The sequence below is a fragment of the Chiloscyllium plagiosum genome, chromosome 9, assembly GCF_004010195.1.
Source record: "Chiloscyllium plagiosum isolate BGI_BamShark_2017 chromosome 9, ASM401019v2, whole genome shotgun sequence".
Lineage (NCBI taxonomy): Eukaryota > Metazoa > Chordata > Chondrichthyes > Orectolobiformes > Hemiscylliidae > Chiloscyllium > Chiloscyllium plagiosum.
The window spans coordinates 68,525,924-68,547,597 of record NC_057718.1 but is presented as its reverse complement, the minus strand read 5'-3'; the positions used below and the strand labels follow the sequence as shown (position 1 = coordinate 68,547,597).

The 21,674-nt window shown below is 40.5% G+C and overlaps 1 protein-coding gene across 5 annotated transcripts in view; it reads right to left on the bottom strand.

Moving 5' to 3' along the window:
- Nucleotides 1-2,761: 2,761 nt before the first annotated feature.
- zdhhc14 (zinc finger DHHC-type palmitoyltransferase 14) overlaps nucleotides 2,762-21,674 on the bottom strand; it is a 193,842-nt gene continuing 174,929 nt past the window's right edge. For 2 of the 5 annotated variants that reach the window (XM_043696153.1, XM_043696155.1), the window contains exon 9: nucleotides 2,762-3,966. In XM_043696153.1, the coding sequence (XP_043552088.1) occupies nucleotides 3,565-3,966 (402 nt within the window). In that variant the 3' untranslated portion in view covers nucleotides 2,762-3,564. The remainder of the gene's footprint in view (nucleotides 3,967-21,674) is intronic. The other 3 variants (XM_043696154.1, XM_043696158.1, XM_043696157.1) reach the window with 3 other exon arrangements.

Below are 21,674 nucleotides of genomic sequence, written 5' to 3'. Positions count from 1 at the left end.
TCAGCCGAGGACATGGAGGTCCTGGGCCTCCTTCACCGCCGCTCCCTCACCACCAGATGCCTGGAGGAAGAACGCCTCATCTTCCGCCTCGGAACACTTCAACGCCAGGGCATCAATGTGGACTTCAACAGTTTCCTCGTTTCCCCTTCCCCCACCTCACCCCAGTTCCAAACTTCCAGCTCAGCACTGTCCCCATGACTTGTCCTACCTTCCTATCCACTCCACCCTCCTCCCTGACCTATCACCTTCAACCCCTCCCCCACTCACCTATTGTACTCTATCCTACTTTCACCCCACTCCCACCCTCCTCTAGCTTATCGCTCCACCCTTGAGGCTCTCTGCCTTTATTCCTGATGAAGGGCTTTTGCCCAAACGTCGATTTTACTGCCCCTCGGATGCTGCCTGAACTGCTGTGCTCTTCCAGCACCACTGATCCAGAATCTGGTTTCCAGCATCTGCAGTCATTGTCTCAGTTAGGTAAAAACAGTCAGTCTGGCAGATAGGTCTTTCAGGTCTCTGCTAAGTCAATAGTGCTGCTACCGAGCCAACGACTTTTTTTCCTTTTTATTTAACCCATTTTTTCTAATCAACTTGTTCAGAGATGATTTTACTGAACTCTGGAGCAAGTGGGACTTAAACCCCAGCTTCTCTGGTTCAGGGGTAGGGACAGCAACACTGCACCACAAGAGCGGCCCTTAGAAAGCCTGTGATGCTGATGGGAGTATATTCTGTATAACCTACTATTCCCAGTACTTGTTCATTATGATGGAATACTTGTCATAATGGTTTGATACAACTGAGCAGCGTGTTCAATTCCATCTTAGAATATCCCACCCGGCCTCCTTCAAAGACCGCAATTTTGCCTCTCACGTGGTCGACAATACCCTCCAGCACATCTCCACTTCTTGCACCTCGACCGTTGAACCCCACCTCTCTCAATGCAACAAGGACAGAACACCCCCCCACCCCCAGGTTCTTATCTTCTGCTCCATCAACCTCAGTATACATCGCATCATCATCCTTCTGCCACCTACAAACAGACTCCAGCACCAAGGACATATTTCCCTCCCCACCCCTATCAGCGTTCCGGACCTTCGTCAACTCCCTCGTCAGATCCACGCTTCTCACCAGCCCACACCCCACTCCCAGCACCTTCCCTGGTCATCGCAGGAAGTGTAAAACCTGCGCCTACACCTGCCCCGTCACCTCTGTCCAAGGCCCCAAAAGATCCTTCCACATTTGACAGAAATTTACTTGTACCTCCACCAATGTCATCTACTGTATCTATTGCACACGATGTGGTCTCTTCTATATCAGGGAGACAGGATGCCGACTTGCGAATCGTTTCACAGACCATCACTGGGACACACAACAACCAATCCCACCACCCCATGGCTGAATACTTCAACTCCCCCTCCCACTCTGGTAAGGACATGCAGCTCCTGGGCCTCCACCATCGCCCACTCCTTACCACCTGGAGGAAGGACACCTCATCTTCCACGTTGGGACTCTGCAACCACACTGGATTTCACCAGTTTCCTCATTTCCACCCCCCCCCCCCCATTATCCCAGATCCAAGCCTCCAACTTGGCACCACCCTCTTGACCTGTCCATCACCTTTCCCATCTATCTGCTCCATCCTCCTCTCCGACCTATCACCTTCTCCCTCACCTTCACTTACCCATGGTATTCTCAGCTCTTTCCCCTCCAACCCCATCCCCCTCTCATTTATCTCTCAACACCCCTGGCCCATAAGCTTCATTCCTGAAGGGCTTATGCCCGAATGTCGATTCTTCTGTCCCTCAGATGCTGCCTGACCGGCTGCGCTTTTCTAGCACCACACTCTCGACTGATCTCCAGCACCAGCAGTCTTCACTTCCTCCTGAGCGGCCTGTTCAGTCAGTTCATAGGACAGTTAAGAGTTAATCACAATGTTGTGTTGATTCCTTTTCCTAAAGGAGAAGAATGAATCATTTTTTTTTAAAACAGCAATCCAGTTGCCAAACAGGCACCACTGACTTATTTATTATAGGTTTCCTTAACTAACTGATTTCATATTCCCATGTGATTTGAATTTGTGTCTCTGGACCTTTCTTCTGAATTATTAATCCAAGGACATAATCACTATGCATTTCTAAAAGCCTGGTCTTTACAAATACAGACAAAGTGCAAGATCAAGGACACTATGGGAAACCTAGTCATGCATCAGCAGGAATATTGTGACTGATTCTGGAGATCATACTTTAGTAATTCCAACCTTTAGGAAGGATGTCAAAGTAGACTTTTTTGGAATGTAAAAAGGCACAAGGGAGAGTTGAGGGAAGTTGGGTTTGTTCTCCTTACACAAAGAGGAGACTTAATGGAATTTCAAAACTATGAATGATTTTGATCATGTAAATATTGGTAGGGAGATTGCCAAACAGAAATCACATGTTGAAGACAGTTTGCAAAGGCATTGGTAAGGGAGATGGGAATTTCTAACATGAGTAATGATGTTCTGGAATGCATCGGCTGAAGTGGTGGTCTTTGCAGATTCAATGGTAGCTTTCAAAAAGCAACTTGATAAATACTTGCAGCATGATAGGGATGTTTGGAAAGAGCAGGAAAGTAGGAGTAATGTGATAGCTATTTAAAGAGTGGGTTAAAAACGCAATAGGCAGAATCTCCTTCTGTGCTGTATGGTTCTATGAATTTAACAAGACTTGTATTGGCAAAAACTCAAGCTAAGCACAGTAATTCCATTACGTACAAGTGCCAAGGATTTAAAGAATAAAATGTGAAATCAATTTATTAATGTCCACAGGAAATAAATATCACCAGATTTAAATGGTGACATGGCACAGAACAGTTCCTTCTCAAACACTTCACAGAAAGAGATAAATGATATGGTGTGAGACAATAGCAGCCCTCAATACTTTAGATCCTATAAACCCAAAATTTAAATTTTATATAATGAAGGCTAATAGATTGCATTCATTCAGTCATTGGAAAACAAAGATCACCATTGTATTCAATAGTTTTACACTGGTCTGTAACATTTGTTTACAATGCAACACAGTATCCTAGACTGCAGTCAAAACAGGCTTCAACAAAAGACCTTGTGATTATTCACTTTTAACCACCTTCACAAGAGTTGAGACACATGTTCAGATGAGTAAAGCTTTCATGCTGAGTTTAACAACTGATTCACTCCATCTTCTCACTTTTTAATTCAACAGGTCATGAGTCATTCCTACCAATCTCCACTGTGTCACAAGTTTCTGAAAATATAGCACAATAGAAATTACACTGTTGTACAATATCTGGGTGCAGTTGAAAGTCTTTTGCCATTGCTTCATAGATAAAACAAAAGTCAGTGAAGTGTTGCTTCTTAGTCTGAATTACTCATGAGCACACATTTTCTTCTTTCACATAATGGCACATATTCTTCATTACAGGGTAGAAGCGATTATCTGTTATTTCACGTCAGTTTGTAATGGGATTATGGTGCAATTTCTTGATAATCTTTTGACAGTTCCAGGTAACATCTGGAATTGGGAAAGATTAAAATGGCCATAAGAGGTGTCAAACTGAGCTAAGCTTGACAAGGCCACGAACTGAATCCTCGTGCATTGAATCCTGGGTGACTGCATTCAGGACATGCATTGTGTGGCTGTGAGTAAGTGGGCTACCTGGGGTGAGCATTCCAGGAGGTGATGGAGCCTCTTCTGGCGTAAGAAAGTGGTGACCTTCACAGGCTTCCTTCAATGGCAATGTATCTGCTAATATGGTTTCTGTTGCAAGGCTTGATGTAGACGGTGGAGGTGTTGGCTGCCCAAGAGTCAACGTGGCACATGGAGAAGAAATTGTCATTTTCCCTGGGACAGGGAGCTCTTCATTCATTGGGCTTGATTCACTCTGTAACAGCGGTGTGGCTGCTGCCTGCAAAACGAATTTAGTGCTCTGAATGCATTGGTCCTGATCACACTGCAGCATAAATGGAGAACAGATGTACGGAGCATCAGAAATATGGAAGATGTATAATAATGATAAATGGTGGGAAAAGAATGGGAAAAAGGTTAGTAATCATGCTGAATACAATCTATGTGAAGCACAGTTACATTGCAAAATTAAGTAAACATGCACATTAGACTTCATTCAAAAACTTTTTTTCCTCCATTTTTGAATTAGTTAGCAACTAATACAAGTTGAATGCAAACACAAATACATTCTTGTGGAACAGAAATGGTGAAGCTTTTTTGAAGCCAATTATTTCCAGTGATTTAGACAGCCACAGAACAAATATAGAAAAAGCTCAAAACAATTACTATGTCTACTGAACTCTATGCCCTAGCAGCAAACAAAAGCAATTTAATTTTTAAATAACATGACTTTGTTAATTGGATCAAATAAAGAATTAGTGATGTGTTGAAATTCATCTCCAATATGTACATCCTATTTCGCATGCAACAGAAGTAATTTGAATCTAGATGTTTAATGCAATTCTTTTGCAGGGCATTCTTGACCAACATACAAATTGGACACCCAAACAATGCACAGAATATGGAACATGTGGTTAATTCCATAGGTATGGATTAATTCTTTGATCTCTGTATACTCTTCATATATAAATAAAAGACCTTACTCAAACAATGTTTCCATGATGTTGCTTCTTTAAGAGTCAGAAACATTACTGGAGCCATGTCAGTCACACAAAAATGATTTTAACTAACTTCAATAGGTGCAAATGGATTTCTATACAAAGTTAAAAATTACAGAACACCAGGTTATAGTCCAACAGGTTTACTTGGAAGCACTAGCTTTCGGAGCACTGCTCCTTCATCAAGTTTAATTCCTTCAATTTTAAGAAGGCACAACAAAATTGATGGTGAATTCAGTTTTCACTATGAATCTGGGCTAGACTTGAAACAAGCAAATATTTAGAGGGGCACTTATGATATGTCTGGATAGAAAAAAAATCTTACTCCAGACAATAAAAAACAAAACTTTTGTGAAATATTATTGCCTTTTTAACCTGTGCTTCCAAATAAACCTGTTGGACTATAACCTGGTGTTGCGTAATTTTTAAGTTTATCCACCGCAGTTCAACACTGGCACCTCCACTGGCGGGGTGGCAAGAGTGGGCAGATAGGTTCAGACAGAGCCTATTTTCTCAGACTAAGGGATGGCTGATAATGAGCCAAGAGAAAACAAAAGCAGATAATGGGGAGAACGAGTAGATCAAAAAGGATTATGGGCAGAATGCAGGTGTTATGCAAAGCAGTCACCCAGTCTTGTGTTTTGTCTCCCCTATGTAGAGACCGTATTGTGAGCAGCAATACAGTAGATTAAGTGAAATACAGGTAAATCAATGCTTCATCTGCAAGGTGTTCTATGGCCTTATATAGTGAGAAAGCAGGAAGCAAATGGACAAGTGTTGTACCAGCTGCAATTGTATGGGAAGGTGGAATGGGGAAATTGGGGAGTGGAAGAGTCGTTGACCAGGATTTCCTGAGGGCAACGGCCCCTGTGAAATGCTGAAAGGGAGGGGGAGGGGGAGGGGAAGGAAATGTGTGTCTGGTGGTGGCATCCCTCTGGAGGTGGTAAAATGACCACCTCCTTTGGATGGAGAGGCTGGTGGTGCGGGAAGTGAAAGGGTGAGGACATAAGTGTAGGAAGTGTGTTCTGTCTACAAAAAATGACCAAGCTTCCAGTTGCCTGCCACTTCTATACACCACGATGCTACCTGCTCAACACTTCAGTCTTAGGCCCAGTGCATTGCTCCAGTAAGGCTCAGCACAAGCTGGAAGAACAGCATATCACATTCCATTAGGAAACCCAGCAGTTTTCAGAACTCAATGTCAAGTTCAATGAATTTAGAGCCTGAACACCACCTTTCACATTCCTTACCCACCCGCACAGCTCAGGCCACGTCATAATATGGGCTGCTTTCAGCATAGCCAACCCATTTTCATCTACTCATTGTCCCCATTATTGGCTTTTCTCCTCCCTGGCTCACCATCAGCATTCCCTTTGCTTATCTTTGTCACTCTCTGGGCTCTGTCTCCACCTATTCACTCACTCCGTCTCCCCTATCCTTCTGTCATCTGCATAAATACCACCTTTTCCTAGCTACTATCAGTCCTGAGGAAGGGTCACTGAACTAAAAGCATTAACTCTGCTTTCTTGCCACATATGCTGCCAGACCTGCTGAGTTTCTCCAGCACTTTCTTTTTGTTTCAGATCTTCAGCATCTGCAGTTCTTTGCTATATCAAAGAACTACGTCTGGAGAAACCTATTGAGCAAAGAGTGATTAGACTGTGAAACCTACTGTCATAAGGTTAAGTGGCTGTCATTTGATTAAGACAAATAGTACAAATCCATTTAAGGGAAGATAGACAAACACATCAGAAAAATAAACGCTAATAAAGTTAGATGAAGTAAGGTGGGGAGAGGCAAGTCGAGGTCTTAAGAACAGACCACTCAGGATAAAACAGACTGGTTCTCTGCATTATATCCTAACTGAATGCTGGAGGAAAAATAAAGGAAGCACAAAGAGCAAGAAGACTAGAAGTTGAAGGGATGGAGGAGGCAGGTCAAGCTGCAGGAAGACTGCCAGGAAGGGGAAAGAATGCAGACAGGGGATGGAAAGCTGCCAGTAAACTCCACAAAGGTGTACAGGAATTATGACTACTTATTTCTAGATGTATCAAAGGTAGTTTCATTCAGGTTTCAAAATTATTCCTGACCTTGTCAGCAGATGCAGCCAGATGAGGAGTCCACAACAGATGGTGGACTGCAATGTTTCGTGGGCGCTGACCTTGTCGCCTCTGGGTTGTTCCAGGCTGCAGGAGCTGACATGCATACATCAGCCAGTTGGCAAAAACCTCACAAATGAAGCAAGTAACATACACAATCTTCTAAAGGGCTTGTACGACAAAAGACCAATGTGATGTGTCTATTGGCTTAGTAGCGTTGAGATTCTCACAAGGACAGGATGTCATCGATTGCACTCAGGCCACCACAGGAGACTTCCCTTGGGGCAGCTACATCAATAATCAGGGAGTTATCACATATCATGCCACATGAATAATTCAGTTTCTATTCTTGTTGTCTGGGTGGTGCCATGCTATCATGTGATAAGGCATTGTGTCCATGTTTTTCCAACAAAACCAGTTGGTGCATGGATTTCTGCTTGATTAAAACTACTTAATAGCAATGTTTTCAAGGGGCTATTATGTATTCTACACTCTCAACAAACATTGATGTTGGGATTCTGAAAGAAAGGAAACCCTCGAAGTTGCCACTCCATGGTGGCATCCATGAATTTGCCATGTGGACCCTGGAGATGAAGCGACAGTGAACATGGACTTGGCTCTGATGAAGAGAAGACAAATGACAGGGAAGCTGTCGATTAGCAATTCTGTGTGCTTCACCTGAAATAGTACCCCAACTCTGCTAAGTCCTTTCATCCTTAATTGACTCATAGAAGACAAATACCAGCTGACATTGCAAATTTTGCAGCTATTGAACCTATCTGCATACAACCACACAGTGTTCCTTTTCTGAACTCAATAACCTGCTTCCTCTTCAGTTTTTTGCCAAAGTTAGGCTGGCCCACAGCACCACAACAGGTGGGCAAGAAAGCAGTCCTGAATCACTCCAGCCATGAAAGGAAATTTACTAAATAATCAGCCTGGTACTACCCCTGTTTTTTTAAAAAAAAAACTTTATTCTTCCTAATACCAGTCCTTCTAACGGTTTTGCCCTTGTGCTTTCAGCTTTGCTGTTGAAAGATTGCTCTTATTCTAAGGAGAGCACTGAGGATCCTATTGGTGGGTGATCTCTCACTGTAGACTGATCCATTTCAGTTGTTGTCAGAGTAGCTGGTCCACCTAACTAATTAACACCCAAACAGCTGTGGAAGAAGAGTTTTACAGTGGCACAAATGCACTACTCTTGTGAGAGAGGGCCATGTATGCAGCTTGCATTGTGCCAGATCTATTCCCACAGGGATAAATATATTCCAACAATCAGCACAAGAGTAGGTCGCAGGACATCTGTGAACAAAGCACCTATCCAGTCATTTTTCTGTTAATGCTATTGCACACCTCTTCCAGGCTAGAGGAGATGCTGGAGGGCAGAGCTACAATGTCAATAGTTTGATGCTGGAGAAAGATTGCCATCAGTGGCAACAAGGACTTTTGCATTCTAAGCCTTGCTATAGTTTCCAAAGATACCACACATTCTACAGGGGACTGCAGACAATCAAAACCTTATTGAGAACACGAAAAAATTAAATTTGGAAGCCTCCATATTCTGCAATAATGCAGCAGCAGTTCTCAGATCCTTCTCTTGTAAATTGACACTTCAGTGTCCCAGTTTACGTCTTCCTCACCTAGACCCTTCCCCTGTCCCTGCAATCCTGCATTTTCCCATGTCTAATCCACCTAGCCTATACATCCCTGGAAACTATAGGCAATTTAGCATAGCCAATGCACCTAACCTGTACATCTTTGGACTGTGGAAACAAACAGAGGGAGAATATGTCAACTCCCCACAGAAGGTCGCCCGAGGCTGGAATTGAACCTGGGATCGAACCTGGGGTCCCTGGCGCTGTGGGGCAGCAGTGCTAATGACTAAGCCACCATGCCACTCATAGAATGAAAGAGATAAAAGCAAAGACACTGATGCTCCAATCCTCCTGACTCTCCATTCCTGATACTCCAAAAGTCGGTCTGTGCCTGGAATCTCCAGGGCTTCCTGATTCACAGGACCTGGCAAAGAGTTATTCCTCATCTTATTCAAATCCACTTCAGGGTATTGCAATAAGAACTTGTCTTACAGAAAGGAGGCAAGCTTATTAATATGTGGCTTCATCAAATACCCGTGAATTATACAGATTTGCATTTGATGACTTAGCATGTAACATGCAATAAACAAGATGGGAAGATGTCATTAGAGTGTGACATTTGCTGGCAAATACACAAAAATTTCCTTGGAAGCATGTGAGGTCAATAGCCAGCATGTGTGCAATTCTGGCCAGAGCATTTTGAAAAGGTTTCAACACCTTGGAGAGGGTTGATAGCAGATTTATTGGAGAGGGATCATAGATAATTTAGTTTTGTGGGGAGACTGGAATTATTCTCCTTAGAGCAAATAAGGTCAAGGGTGGGTGTAATAAAGGTACTCAAATAGATAAGGGGTTTTACAATTAAGATATCTACAATAAAAGATTGCATTGTTAAGTTATACCTCTTAAGAGCCGCAGAAATAAAGCTCTTTTGTCTCTCAATCAGAATTAACAAGTCTGCCTGCTTGGGGTATTTACTGGTTAATTAAGGCCTAGCACTGATAAAGGATATTCTTAATCACAGTCTACTATATTCTCTAGTGTGAACTGATGAACAATCTTTAAAAAGAAAATGAAGAAAATTTAGTGCTATAGTTCAATTACCTTCGCTTCTTCAACACAATCTCAGCATTCTTTTGTTGTGAAATCTTCATCAGCAACATCAGGTTAAATAAATTCTTATACTGATAAAAGTTACTCTTTTTTGGGGGTATTTTTAATTTTACATGTATGTGGCTGTTAGTCTTTGTCCAGAATATATAATGCATAATATCTATGACAGCATTTCTGTCATCAAATTTTAATTATGCAACACAAAATCCAATGCAGATTGCAAATTGCCCATTCAAGTCCTCTGAATGTTCAGCTACCAAGGAGAAACAGTGCATACAGATCAGGAAGGTGCCATCCCCGTCTCTCTGTGTTCCACGATGGTATGTTCAGTCAGGAAAGCTGGGAAAAATACTGAGAATCCGTGTCAGGATGTCTCCCGGTATGTTCTGACTTGACAGTGATGTTTCCTACAAGCAGACCAAGATGTGGACAAATGGGGGGACGATGCATTTTGGAAGGTCAAGTATAAGTGGAAATCATATAGTGAATGGCAGAACCCTTAGGAGTATTGATATGCAGAGGGAACTGGATGTGCAGGTCCACAGATCATTGAAGGTGGCAGCGCAGGTAGTATAAAAAGGTCTATGGCATGCTTGCCTTCATTGAAAGAGGCTTTGAGTGCACGGATAGACAAGTCATGCTGAAGCTTTATAGAACTTTATGCAATATTTCAAGTGTGGCCGAAATACAGTTCTGGTCACCACACAACGAGAAGGATGTGGATGCTTTGGAGGGTACAGAAAAAAATGATCAGGATGTCGCCTGCTATGGGGGATTTTAGCTATGAAGAAAGGTTGGATAGGCTAAGTTTGTTTTCAGTGAAACGCAGGAGGCTGAGAAGCAACCTGATAAAAGTTTAAGTTCGTGAATGGCATGGATACAGTGGGAAGTACTAGGGCACACAGGTTCAAAGTGCAGGGGATGAGTTTAAATGAAATGTGCAGGACAGCTTTTTCACACAATGGGTGGCGAGTATCTGGAATGCTTTGCCAGAGGTGGTGGTGGAAGCAGACACACTAGCAGCATTCAACAAACACCTGGACCAATACATAAACAGGAAGGGACTGGAGGAGATACAAATCCTGCAAATGAAAACAGTTTTCGTATGGAAGGGCAAAATGTGTCGGCACTGGCTTGGAAGGACGAAGGGTCTGTCTTTGTGCTGTATACTGTTCTTTCCATAAACTACCAATCAACAGAGATAGGCAGCAAATTTAAATCATAAGGGATGAATCAGAGGACCAGCAGAGACCAGCAGAACCTGCAGGTAAAGTTTAGTATCTATCATTTAACATTTTATTTAACTGGGCCACCACTGTTTCATGAATTCTGTATATTGATCCACAAATTATTCTGCTCATTCATAGTTCTTAAGCTTATCATTAGAAGACATTGATCTATCTTTATCATCTCCAAAATGGAGGACATCTCAGGTTTCCAGACTGAACTCCGCCAGTTTTTTTTCACCAAATCAATCATGCCCCTTTGCAACATTAAGCAATCAGTGGTCAGACATTCAGACCACCATGCAAAATGAATATGGAGGAAAGGAAGATGGTGGCACAGATTAACAAGGCGAGTACTCAGTTGCCCATTATCTGGTAAATCCACCAGCCACACCAGTGGCAGTGATACTACAGCAAAATTATTTTCCATTTATGTGATTGCAAAAGACTGGTTCTGTAACAGTACTGTATTATGAAAGGCAACATTTTGTGGTTTGGAGGTAGAATGAAGCAAATTAGATTAGATATTCTACAATATGGAAACAGGCCCTTCGGCCTAACAAGACCGCACCGACCCTCCGAAGAGTAACCCACCCAGACTCTGTGTTCCATGATGGTATGTTCCCCTACCCTATATTTACCCCTGGCTAATGCACCTAACACTATGGGCAATTTAGCATGGCCAATCACCTAACCTGCACATTTTTGGATTGTGGGAGAAAATCAGAGCACGCGGAGGAAACCCATGCAGACACGAGGGGAATATGCAAACTCCACACAGACAGTTAACCGAGGCAGGAATCAAACCCAGGTCCCTAGCGCTGTGAGGCAGCAGCGCTAACCACTGAGCCACCATGCCACCCAAATGGCCCATAATCATTAATTGTCTCAATTTTAACTAGGCACTCAAGGAAAATTATGTAAAAAACAGTAATTGAGGGTGATCTTTGTGAACCCCAATTTTCCTTAAAGAAGAGATTACACTGATACTGTCACATTAATTGTCAGGGCAGTTTCTGTTCACACACTAGGCACCATTTGGTAGAAGCAGCTATGACTCCTACATTCCCCAGGCTGGAACTGGAAGAACTTAGATACCAAACTAGCTCACTTTGTTCCTTAGCTTGTTCCCCTGTTCAATTAGATCATGGTTATCTGCATCTCAACTTCATTTATTCATTCTGGCTCTACATCCCTTGGTACTGTCAAGTAACAAAAATCTAGCAATATCAATCTTAAATATTTCAAATGACTCAATATCTATTTGGATATTTTAGGACAATTTTAGGACAATGAACAATCATAATATTTGTACAAAAAGAATGATTTGTTTGAAAAACTTATTACAATAACTATTTTTTAAAACACCGGAGAAAAAAAATATCATTCTTCAAAGTGAAGTTTTACTCAAGTGTTCAAAAATAAACTTAGAAGAGTCTATCACTATTCACACAAAAAAGTGTAAGCATATTTCTAGTGCAAATAGCAATTTGGTAGTACAGGCCTGGAGCATTGCTGGAAAGAAAAGGCACATTCTGTCAAAGTTTTACATTTTACACTGGTCAGGACAACTCATAAGCAATAAAATAAAGGAAAAGTAGCATCTAAACAATGTGAAATTCAGCACTGATTGGATGGTAAGTAAACTCCAATTCATAGAGGAGATGCTATGGTGAGTGCACCAATTTCTGATGATTGACAGTTAATTGCCAAGCTTTATTTAAAGCTTACATGAGGCACGTTGACTCGGATTAGTCAAGGCATTGCCTTCAGAAATAAAGCTGACAATGCTTGCCACCTGCTTTGTAGAGTTTAAACTGGCATAGTATGTGCACATTCTTCCCATCTGAAATGGCTGTGTATCCATGGCTTTCAAACAAAAAAGATCCCTAATTGTATTTGTGCTTCACTGGCATTGCCCAACCCTAACTGCCTTTGAACTGAATGTTTTTTTAGGCAATCATGGAGTACAATTAATGTTATTCACATGCAGGCCAAACCAGTAACAATGCCAGATTTCCATTCACAAAAGGACACTAGTGACCAAATAGAATTTTTACATCATTCATTAGAAGAGTCGTACAGCATGCAAATAGACCCTTCGGTCCAACTCATCCATACTGATCAAACATCCTGATCTGACCAAGTCCCATTTGCCAGCATTTAATCCTTATTTTCCTATTCATAGACCCATCCAGATGCCTTTTAAATATTGTAATTGTACCTACCGCCTCCACTTCCTCTAGAAGCTTGTTCCATACACATACCACCCTCTGCATGAAAAAGTTACCCCTCAAGTCATTTTTAAGTCTTTCCCCTTTTACCTTATACCTTTGTCCTCTAGTTTTGATTCACTATTCTGCCTGTTGTTAATTACAGCTTTACAGAAAATTTAAATTTCATCCTCCATCTTCATGGTATTTGATCCTATATCCCCAAACATTAGTCTGGAGCTCTAGATTACTAGTCTAGTGACATTACCACTAGACTATCACCTCTTCTCCAATATACTAAAGTTTGTCAAACTCTGAGCCCAATCAAGAATCCTAAATTGATGTCAGCATAATTCTTTGTACACTTAGGATTCTTTTGCAAACATCATCCAACTGCAGAATCACAATTAATGTCATATGTTTTGTAATGAATTTGACAAGTGCTGGCTGGTTACGGTCAACACCTTGCTTGTTGCAAGCAGCCCAAGGTAATATCCTGTTTGGTACTATACACCACCAGACTTTGAGACACTGTCATCACATGGGTACTGAAATTTACATTCCAATTTAATTAAGCATAGGGACCCTTAAGCATCATAAATAGAAGTTTTGAGCATAAAATCAGTAGAGTTACCTAACCTTTATTAAGTTCTGGCTAGACCACAACCAGGATATTGCATCTCAGTTCTGGGCACTACACATTTAGTAAGGATGGAAAGGGCCTTCAGAAAATGTAGAGGTGAATATCACAAATAGTTCCAGAATGAGGGACCCAAGCTACAATGATAGGCTGGTGAAGCTAGACTGCAGGGAGGTTTGACAGAGGTCTCCAAGATTATGGTATATTTAGATAAAGTGGACAAAGAAATGCTGTTTAAATAAGCTGGTGGCAGTATTAATTTTCTGGTTTTGGACAGGAGATGTAGAGGATCATGGAAGAGCTTTGCTAAACAGCAAATGGTAATGATTTGGAACTCAGTGCCTCCAAAAATGGTGGAAGTGGAGATGATCAATAATTCCAAAAGGACACTGGATGAACGGGAAACAAACGAGGGATACTAAGATCAAGCTAGGAACCAAGAATGACTGAATAGCTCTCTATAGAGCTGGCATGGACATGATGGGTTGAACACTCTTCTTTTGCTCCATAATAACTGACAAAACTTCATTAAGTAGAAATCTGGTCATTTGGTCGTACATGTCTATGCCAGCTCTCTGCAAGATTGACTCCCATTCATCCATTTTGTCCCCATGACCCCACAAATCTTTCCTCTTCAGATAATTAGACAATTCCCTTGTGAAAGCTATTAACAAATGTTTCCATCTGATGCTCAGGAGCTGCATTCCAGATCCTAACCACTGGTTGCGTAAAAATGACTTTCCTCATACTGCCTGTGGTTCTTTTGCTAATCGATTTAAATTGTCTGGTTCTCAATCCTTTCACTAACAGACAGAATTCCTCCCCACCTAGGTTATTCAGGTAATTTGTTTATAATATTCTCTCAACTTTCATTTATAAGGGAACACACCCAGCTTCACCAATATAACTGCATACCTGAAGTCCCTTCTTAAATGCTAAAATCATTCTTAAGATTTTTGTTTTCTATATCCTCCTCATCGTCTTCCCATCCTTCCTAAAGTATGAGTGCAGACTCTGATGCAAAACTTCATTTAAGGTGGGACCAGTATTTTGTAAAGATTCACCACAACTTTCTTGCTTTCGTTGTCTGTGCCTCAATTTATGATTCCAAAGATGCCGTATACCTATTAACCAGCTTCTCAACCTGTCCTACCAACTTTAATGATCTGTACACAAATACAACCTATCACAGGATACTTTGATCCTGCAACCACATTACAATTGTTTTAGTAGATAAAATTGCTCTTTAGCATCACTTCATGTTTCTCTGCATTCAATTTAATTGGCCACTTGTTCTGCAAATTACACCAACCTATGTCTTCAAAGTCTGTTACCATCCATCTCACAATACTTCCAACTGTTGTGTAATCTGCAGATTTTGAAATTGTGTTGCACACTGACATTTAGATCATAAATGTAATGCAAGAAAAGCAGTGTTCATAACACTGACCCCACTATATGTTATTCTCTAATATTGGAACAGTACAGTGAATATTTGTACATTTTTGACAATAAAATAATTAGAAAGCTATCAAGCCATGCAAATAAAACAGAACAATATTTAATTCAAGAAACATGCAGATTTATTGCTAGAAAGTACATGCAATTTCCATGCAAAAAAATTACAACTTATTAAACACAAATTGTATAATTGTTGAAAATTTATCTTTAGTCTTCCTGGCTACATTCTATGACTATGTTCTCAGAAGCACTGCATTGGCCCTGCAAACAGCTAAATGATGCTATTGCAGCTCTCATCATGTTTTTTTTAAAAAAAACGTTATTTTCCTTTCTTTAAAACTTTCTTAAATGTGTTCATTGTTTCTTGGAGCAGTTTCATAAGTGGTGGCTTCCCTCTGGTACAAATTGCAAAACATACCAACATTCAAACATGAGCTTTAACGGATAAATATTGGCTCATTTTGTAACTGTAATTAGGTTATTCTTTAGCTTCTGCCTAGATTATGGTGAGAAATCAAATTGTATTTCTACACTGCAGTAGCTTATACACTGGCTAAGATTAGCAAAGAGAATGTATTTGGAATGGAATTGAGAATTTTCTGATCTGTATGACACAATTGCTGATTGAATAAACTCAAAGAAGCCAATGTTTTAACATCAATCTTTTGGATTGCTGGCATGTTTTCAGATTTGTCACTCCCCATCAATCCACTTAACATTAAATTATATTGCAATGTAATTAATAAGTTGAAGTAATGGTGCTGAATTGTAAACATCATATTAACATATTTACTATTCTCCTCATAATTTATGATTCCAAAATGGCACACTACATGGTTGCTATATGCATATCATATAAAACCTGGCAAATAGCAGCCAGCAATCAAATAACAAGATGCATTTGAATGACAAAGAGGTGATGAAATGAGCAAAATATGGCAAATAGAGTTTCATGTGGAGAAGAGTGCAGTGCAGATCTTTGGAAGGACTCAAGTGCAAAGGCTATTAATTATTTACTATAACTAGCAGAGTTCTGAAAACAGTATATGATCAGAAATCTTGGTGCCTGTACATAAATCCTTAATGATGGCGAGGGAAATTGATAAGGTGGTTATAAAAAGAATATAGATCCCTTGAATTTAAAAACAGAAGAGATAATACTAGAACTGTTAAAGCTTCAACTGAAATATTGTGATCAGCTCTGTGAATCCACTTAAGGAAAAAGGCATAAAAGTCTTATAAAAGGTGATCAAGAAGGCCTACTAAGAGAGTTATCAGTTATAAGGAGAGGTTGGATAAACTAGATCTGTTCTCTTTGGAATAGTGAAGAGGAAGAATTGGCCTCCATGAAGTCTAAGCTGATGGAATGATATGGATAGAGAATAAAATTCCCTTGACAAATGTGTCAATAGTCTGAGGTTATAGATTCAAAATGAGTTGGATAGGTACTTGGGGATGTGAAACTTACAGTGTTACAAAAGAAAATTAAAAGGTAGATAACGCATCAACTGGTTATCATTTCAAAGTGCCCATATTCCATGAGTGAATGCAAAAACATACAGCTGTATGATCGTTCCAACTCATATTGATTCAAATTGCATAACTGTGAAACAGATAATACTGGACATCATTAAGTCACCAACCATCCAGTATTAGTCACTGATTTCTCCATTTTACAATATGCTGGCATACTTGTAATGTTTAGGATTTAATGACTACTCAAACAATTTAAGCTTATTTGTCCTTTCAAAGAAACTGAGTAACAGCAATTATCTTGAAAGTAAGCAGGTATGTTTGCGTCTCAGAGAATAACTACCGATCAAAGTATCAATTTTTCAGCCAAAGCATCCACCGCCACACAGCACCTTTATATAAAACACAATTTTTATGTGATTTCATGTACCTCCTGACAATGCTTTTTTTTTCCCCACTACTTATTGAATCACCATTCCTACTGACCAACTTGATGGACCTGAAAATTTGACTATGTACTTTTCACATTAATTAATGCACATGACTTGGAAGCCAAGTTAGGGTGTCAAATAATTTCAACTGTGTAGAGTTTGCATGTTCTTCCCATGTCTGGGTGGTTTTCCATTAGGTGCTCTGCTTTCCTCCCACAGTCCAAAGATGTGCAAGTTAGGTGGGTTAGCCACGCTAAATTGGCCATAGTGTTCAGGGATATGTAGGTTAGCCAATAATCCTGCTATCACACTACAGAATAGACAAAGAAAGGGGACAAGAATCATCAGACCCAAGCAATGTTTACTAACAGTCATAACAAGGTCATGTTATGATATTTTCAGGTTTTAAATTGAGAGGTGCAGGGAGAACCATACCAAACATGGGGAGGTAATTTTTTGAGAGATAAAATTCATGCAGGAATTTCCCAATCTCCATTATAAAAAAAGACCAGCAAAATGGAGCAATTTGTTTTGGGTTTCGTAAACCTTATGAAAGGAAGTTGATAGATTTGCCAGGGAAATTCAAGATGATTATGACAGACTCACCAAATCTTACATCTTAGGATTTAAAGCAAAACCGCATTTTCCGCCAGTAATAGCACTATGTTCTTCTATTCTGATCAAAATGAAATATTGAGTCAAATATATAGTTAATAATCTATTTTTAGATGAAAGAGGAAAATTTAAATGATTCTAAAAGTTTAGTTTATAAATAGGTCTACATAATGTAGGTAGTATAAAATATTATAAATATATTGTAAATGTATGTCTGTCAATTTAGAAATAAGTTTTATTAGTTATTTGCCAATTTTGAGCAGACAAATCAAAATAACGAGGAAGAGTATTAAAATCCAGCAACTTATCAGCTTTGAAAGAAGCAACAACTTGAAAGTAAATGCCATTAAGCGTGCAAATGGGTGAAATTTCATTTGTCAGTCAACCAAGAGAGAGAAATATTTAACTTTGGAAAGGCAGACAGAAATTGAAAAATTGCCATTTTAAAAAACCCTCCTAATTAGAATTTCAATTGCAATTTTTATGTCAATAGATTTTGAATCGGTGATAAGGGCTTTACAAGTTTAAATCAACAATTGATATTGAAAGATTCACTTGGCAAGAGTGTGAAATTCTTTTTTGAGTTTTTAAATCCCATTTTAGAATTCCAACGAAGAACATGAAATGATTGAATGTGATATTTAGTGCAACAGAGAAAGGAGAAGCACAAACTAAGGTTTTAAATAAGGTAAATTTTTTTAAAATTCGCTCTTCAGCTGTGGGTGTCTACAAACCTTGTAGACTGGCAAAATGAAAGCCAATTTTCAAAACAAAAAGATATAAATTAAGAATGGGAAAGGGAATGTGGGGGGGAGAAACCTAATAGCTTTTATAAAAAATGTTGAGAAAGAAAGAGTGGTTCAGGAAATGTGGCCTCATTTACGATAGACATATTCAAAAATTGCTATGAGTAAAGAAATGATAGAGGTTAAAATAAAAAGAAATACAAGGAAGATTAAATAAATCAAGACAAGGAATAAAGTGGATTCAATACAAGGCAAAAATCATAAATGAAAAAAATAATAGGACCAAGGTGATCTCCAGGACTTGATGGTCTCCAAACACATGATTAACAGAAATAGATAAAGGAAGTGTAGATATATTAATAGTAATTTTCCAAAGCCCTATTGATTCAGAATAAAATTAAGTGAGCAGGTTTTTAAGATTTGGGGCATTCACTGACTTTCCCCAGGTGCACAGCATCGCTGTCTGCTGGATATGACAATCGCAGTGCTCCACACCACTTCAGAGGATTCATCAACCACAAAGGCTTCCACACCATCAATGTGCAGCTGACAAAACAAGAACTGATACCAAGCAAAGATGAACTTTGAAAGTATGCATCTTTGTTCACAGGACTGCTTTGTTTTAGAGGAAGTGAAGGGAGAGTGTCTTTTGCATGTGATTGTCAGATGGGGTGCTACCAAAGTAAATCTCACATTCATGAAGGCAACCTGGTCAGAAATGTGCGCTGCTACTGGGGTCGTGAACCCATCGTGTACAGCCTTCATCTTGGAATTGCTTGAGGAAGTTCTCTGCTCTTCTGACCAACAAATAGAAATCTTGCTGCCATGCGGTGTTTTACAGACCTCCAGACAAGGTGTTCAAAGGAAATGGGAGTTGAGAGACGGTCAAATAGGGTCAGTCTGAGAATCTGGATCAGCGTCAGATGAAATATAATAATCTCACAAGAGTGATCAGTCTTAAAATTATATATCTTTACAACTGAAAAACACCCTTGCATATTCACAACTCATTCTATACTCATCTGCCAACAATATCTAGGCGAAAGTGAGGACGCAGATGCTGGAGATTAGAGTCAAGATTAGTGCGATGGATGAGTTGTCCCAGTCGAAGTGATGTCCTTCTTCATCTGTATGTAAGGATACTAGTGCGAGTGGGTCATTTTTTTTGTGGCTACTTGATGTTCATGTATCCTGCTGGCTAGTTTTCTGCCTGTTTGGCCTAGAAATCCTAGGTCAAATAGGCAGAAATCCTAGAAGCATGGTATTCCAACTGGAACTCTATCAACAAACATGTTGATTTGGGTCCCATTTACCACCCCCTGAGAAAAATAACAGGGAATGACGTCACCCCAGGAAGTGGCTTCAGCACAGGATATGACATCAGCAACCCAAGAAAACCTAAACACAAACAGAAAGCAGGCCATGCCACCAGCGCTTCATCTGGAGGCTCATTCGTCACCTAGTAAGGTGATGAAACGTCTGAAAATGAACCTTCTAGCTCAGCGAGCAAACCTACATCCAGAACCTCAACCTGAGCTACACATCTTCTCAAAACTCGCTAATACAGCATGAATGCTTTTTTAGTACCAAAATGGTTTAGAATGTGCAGAACTGTATGTTAAAGAACCGCATTTCTAAGTCTTTATCTCCATAACAACTTTAAATCGTACTAAGTAAAATAGGATTTGCCAAACTTTCGCTGTAAATTACAATACTTTACATTAGAGACTCCTTCAAGTAGGCTTTTAAAACATAAATGGTAGATAGATATGTAATTCATATTACAAAAACAAAAATTTGCAGATGCTGGAAATATGAAATAAAACAGAAAATGTGGGAAATATTCAGCAGATAGGAACTGTTGTGACACAGCAGGCAGTGTCACACCTTCTGAATCAGAAGTGCTGAGTTTGAGTCCCACTTCAGGAGTTCATGATCACATACGGTAGACTGAAAGGGAAAAAGTGAGGACTGCAGATGCTGGAGATCAGAGTAGAGAATGCAGGCGGCACGGTGGCTAGCACTGCTGCCTCACAGCGCCAGAGACCCAGGTTCATTTCCCGCCTCAGGCAACTGACTGGGTGGAGCTTGCACATTCTCCCAGTGTCTGCGTGGGTTTCCTCCAGGTTCTCTGGTTTCCTCCCACAGTCCAAAAATGTGCAGTTTAGGTGAACTGGCCATGCTAAATTGCCCGTAGTGTTAGGTGCAGGGGTAAATGTAGGGGAATGGGTCTGAGTGGGTGCGCTTCGGCGGGTCGGTGTGGACTTGTTGGGCCGCAGGGCCTGTTTCCACACTAAGTAATCTAAAAAAAAATGTGGTGTGGAAAAGCACAGCAGGTCAGGCAGCATATAAGGAGCAGGAGAATTGACGTTTCGGGCAAAAGCCTTTCATCAGGAAAGCTTTTGCACGAAATGTCAGTTCTCTTGTTCCTCAGATGCTGCCTGACCTGCTGGGCTTTTCTAGCACAACACTCTCGACTGAAGTCAGCCATAGCTCCAAACTACAAATGCATGTAAAAATAAGCATTGCTATAGCAACTCTGACTCAGATTATTCTGTTACACACCAATACGCAGCAGTCAAGCAGCATCCATACACAGAAAACAGAGTTAAGTTTTTGTTGCAAACGTTTCGTCCCCTGGCTAGGCGACATCATCAGTGCTTGGGAGCCTCCTGCGAAGCGCTTCTTTGATGTTTCCTCCAGTGTTTATAGTGGTCTGTCCCTGCCGCTTCCGGTTGTCAGTTTCAGCTGTCCGCTGTAGTGGTTGGTATATTGGGTCCAGGTCGATGTGTTTGTTGATGGAGTTTGTGGATGAATGCCATGACTCTAGGAATTCCCTGGCTGTTCTCTGCCTGGCTTGCCCTATGATAGTAGTGTTGTCCCAGTCGAATTCATGTTGCTTGTTGTCTGCGTGTGTGGCTACTAAGGATAGCTGCTCGTGTCGTTTCGTGGCTAGTTGGTGTTCATGTATGCGGATTGTTAGCTGTCTTCCTGTTTGTCCTATATAGTGTTTAGTGCAGTCCTTGCATGGGATTTTGTACACTACATTAGTTTTGCTCACGTTGGGTATCGGGTCCTTCGTTCTGGTGAGTTGTTGTCTCAACACAACACACTGCAGTACACCAGAACTGCAAAAAGAAGAAGAGGAACACCTATACAAGATATTCGCCAAAAACGGATACCCGCGCAACTTCATCAACAGATGACTAAGAGAAAGACCACGGAACGAGGACATACCACAACCAAAAGGACAAGCCACACTACCATACATCAGGAGCACCACAGAACTGACAGCCAGACTACTGCGACCCCTAGGACTCATAACAGCACACAAACCAACAGCCACGCTCAGACAACAACTCACAGAACGAAGGACCCGAGACCCAACATGAGCAAGACGAATATAGTGTACAAAATACCATG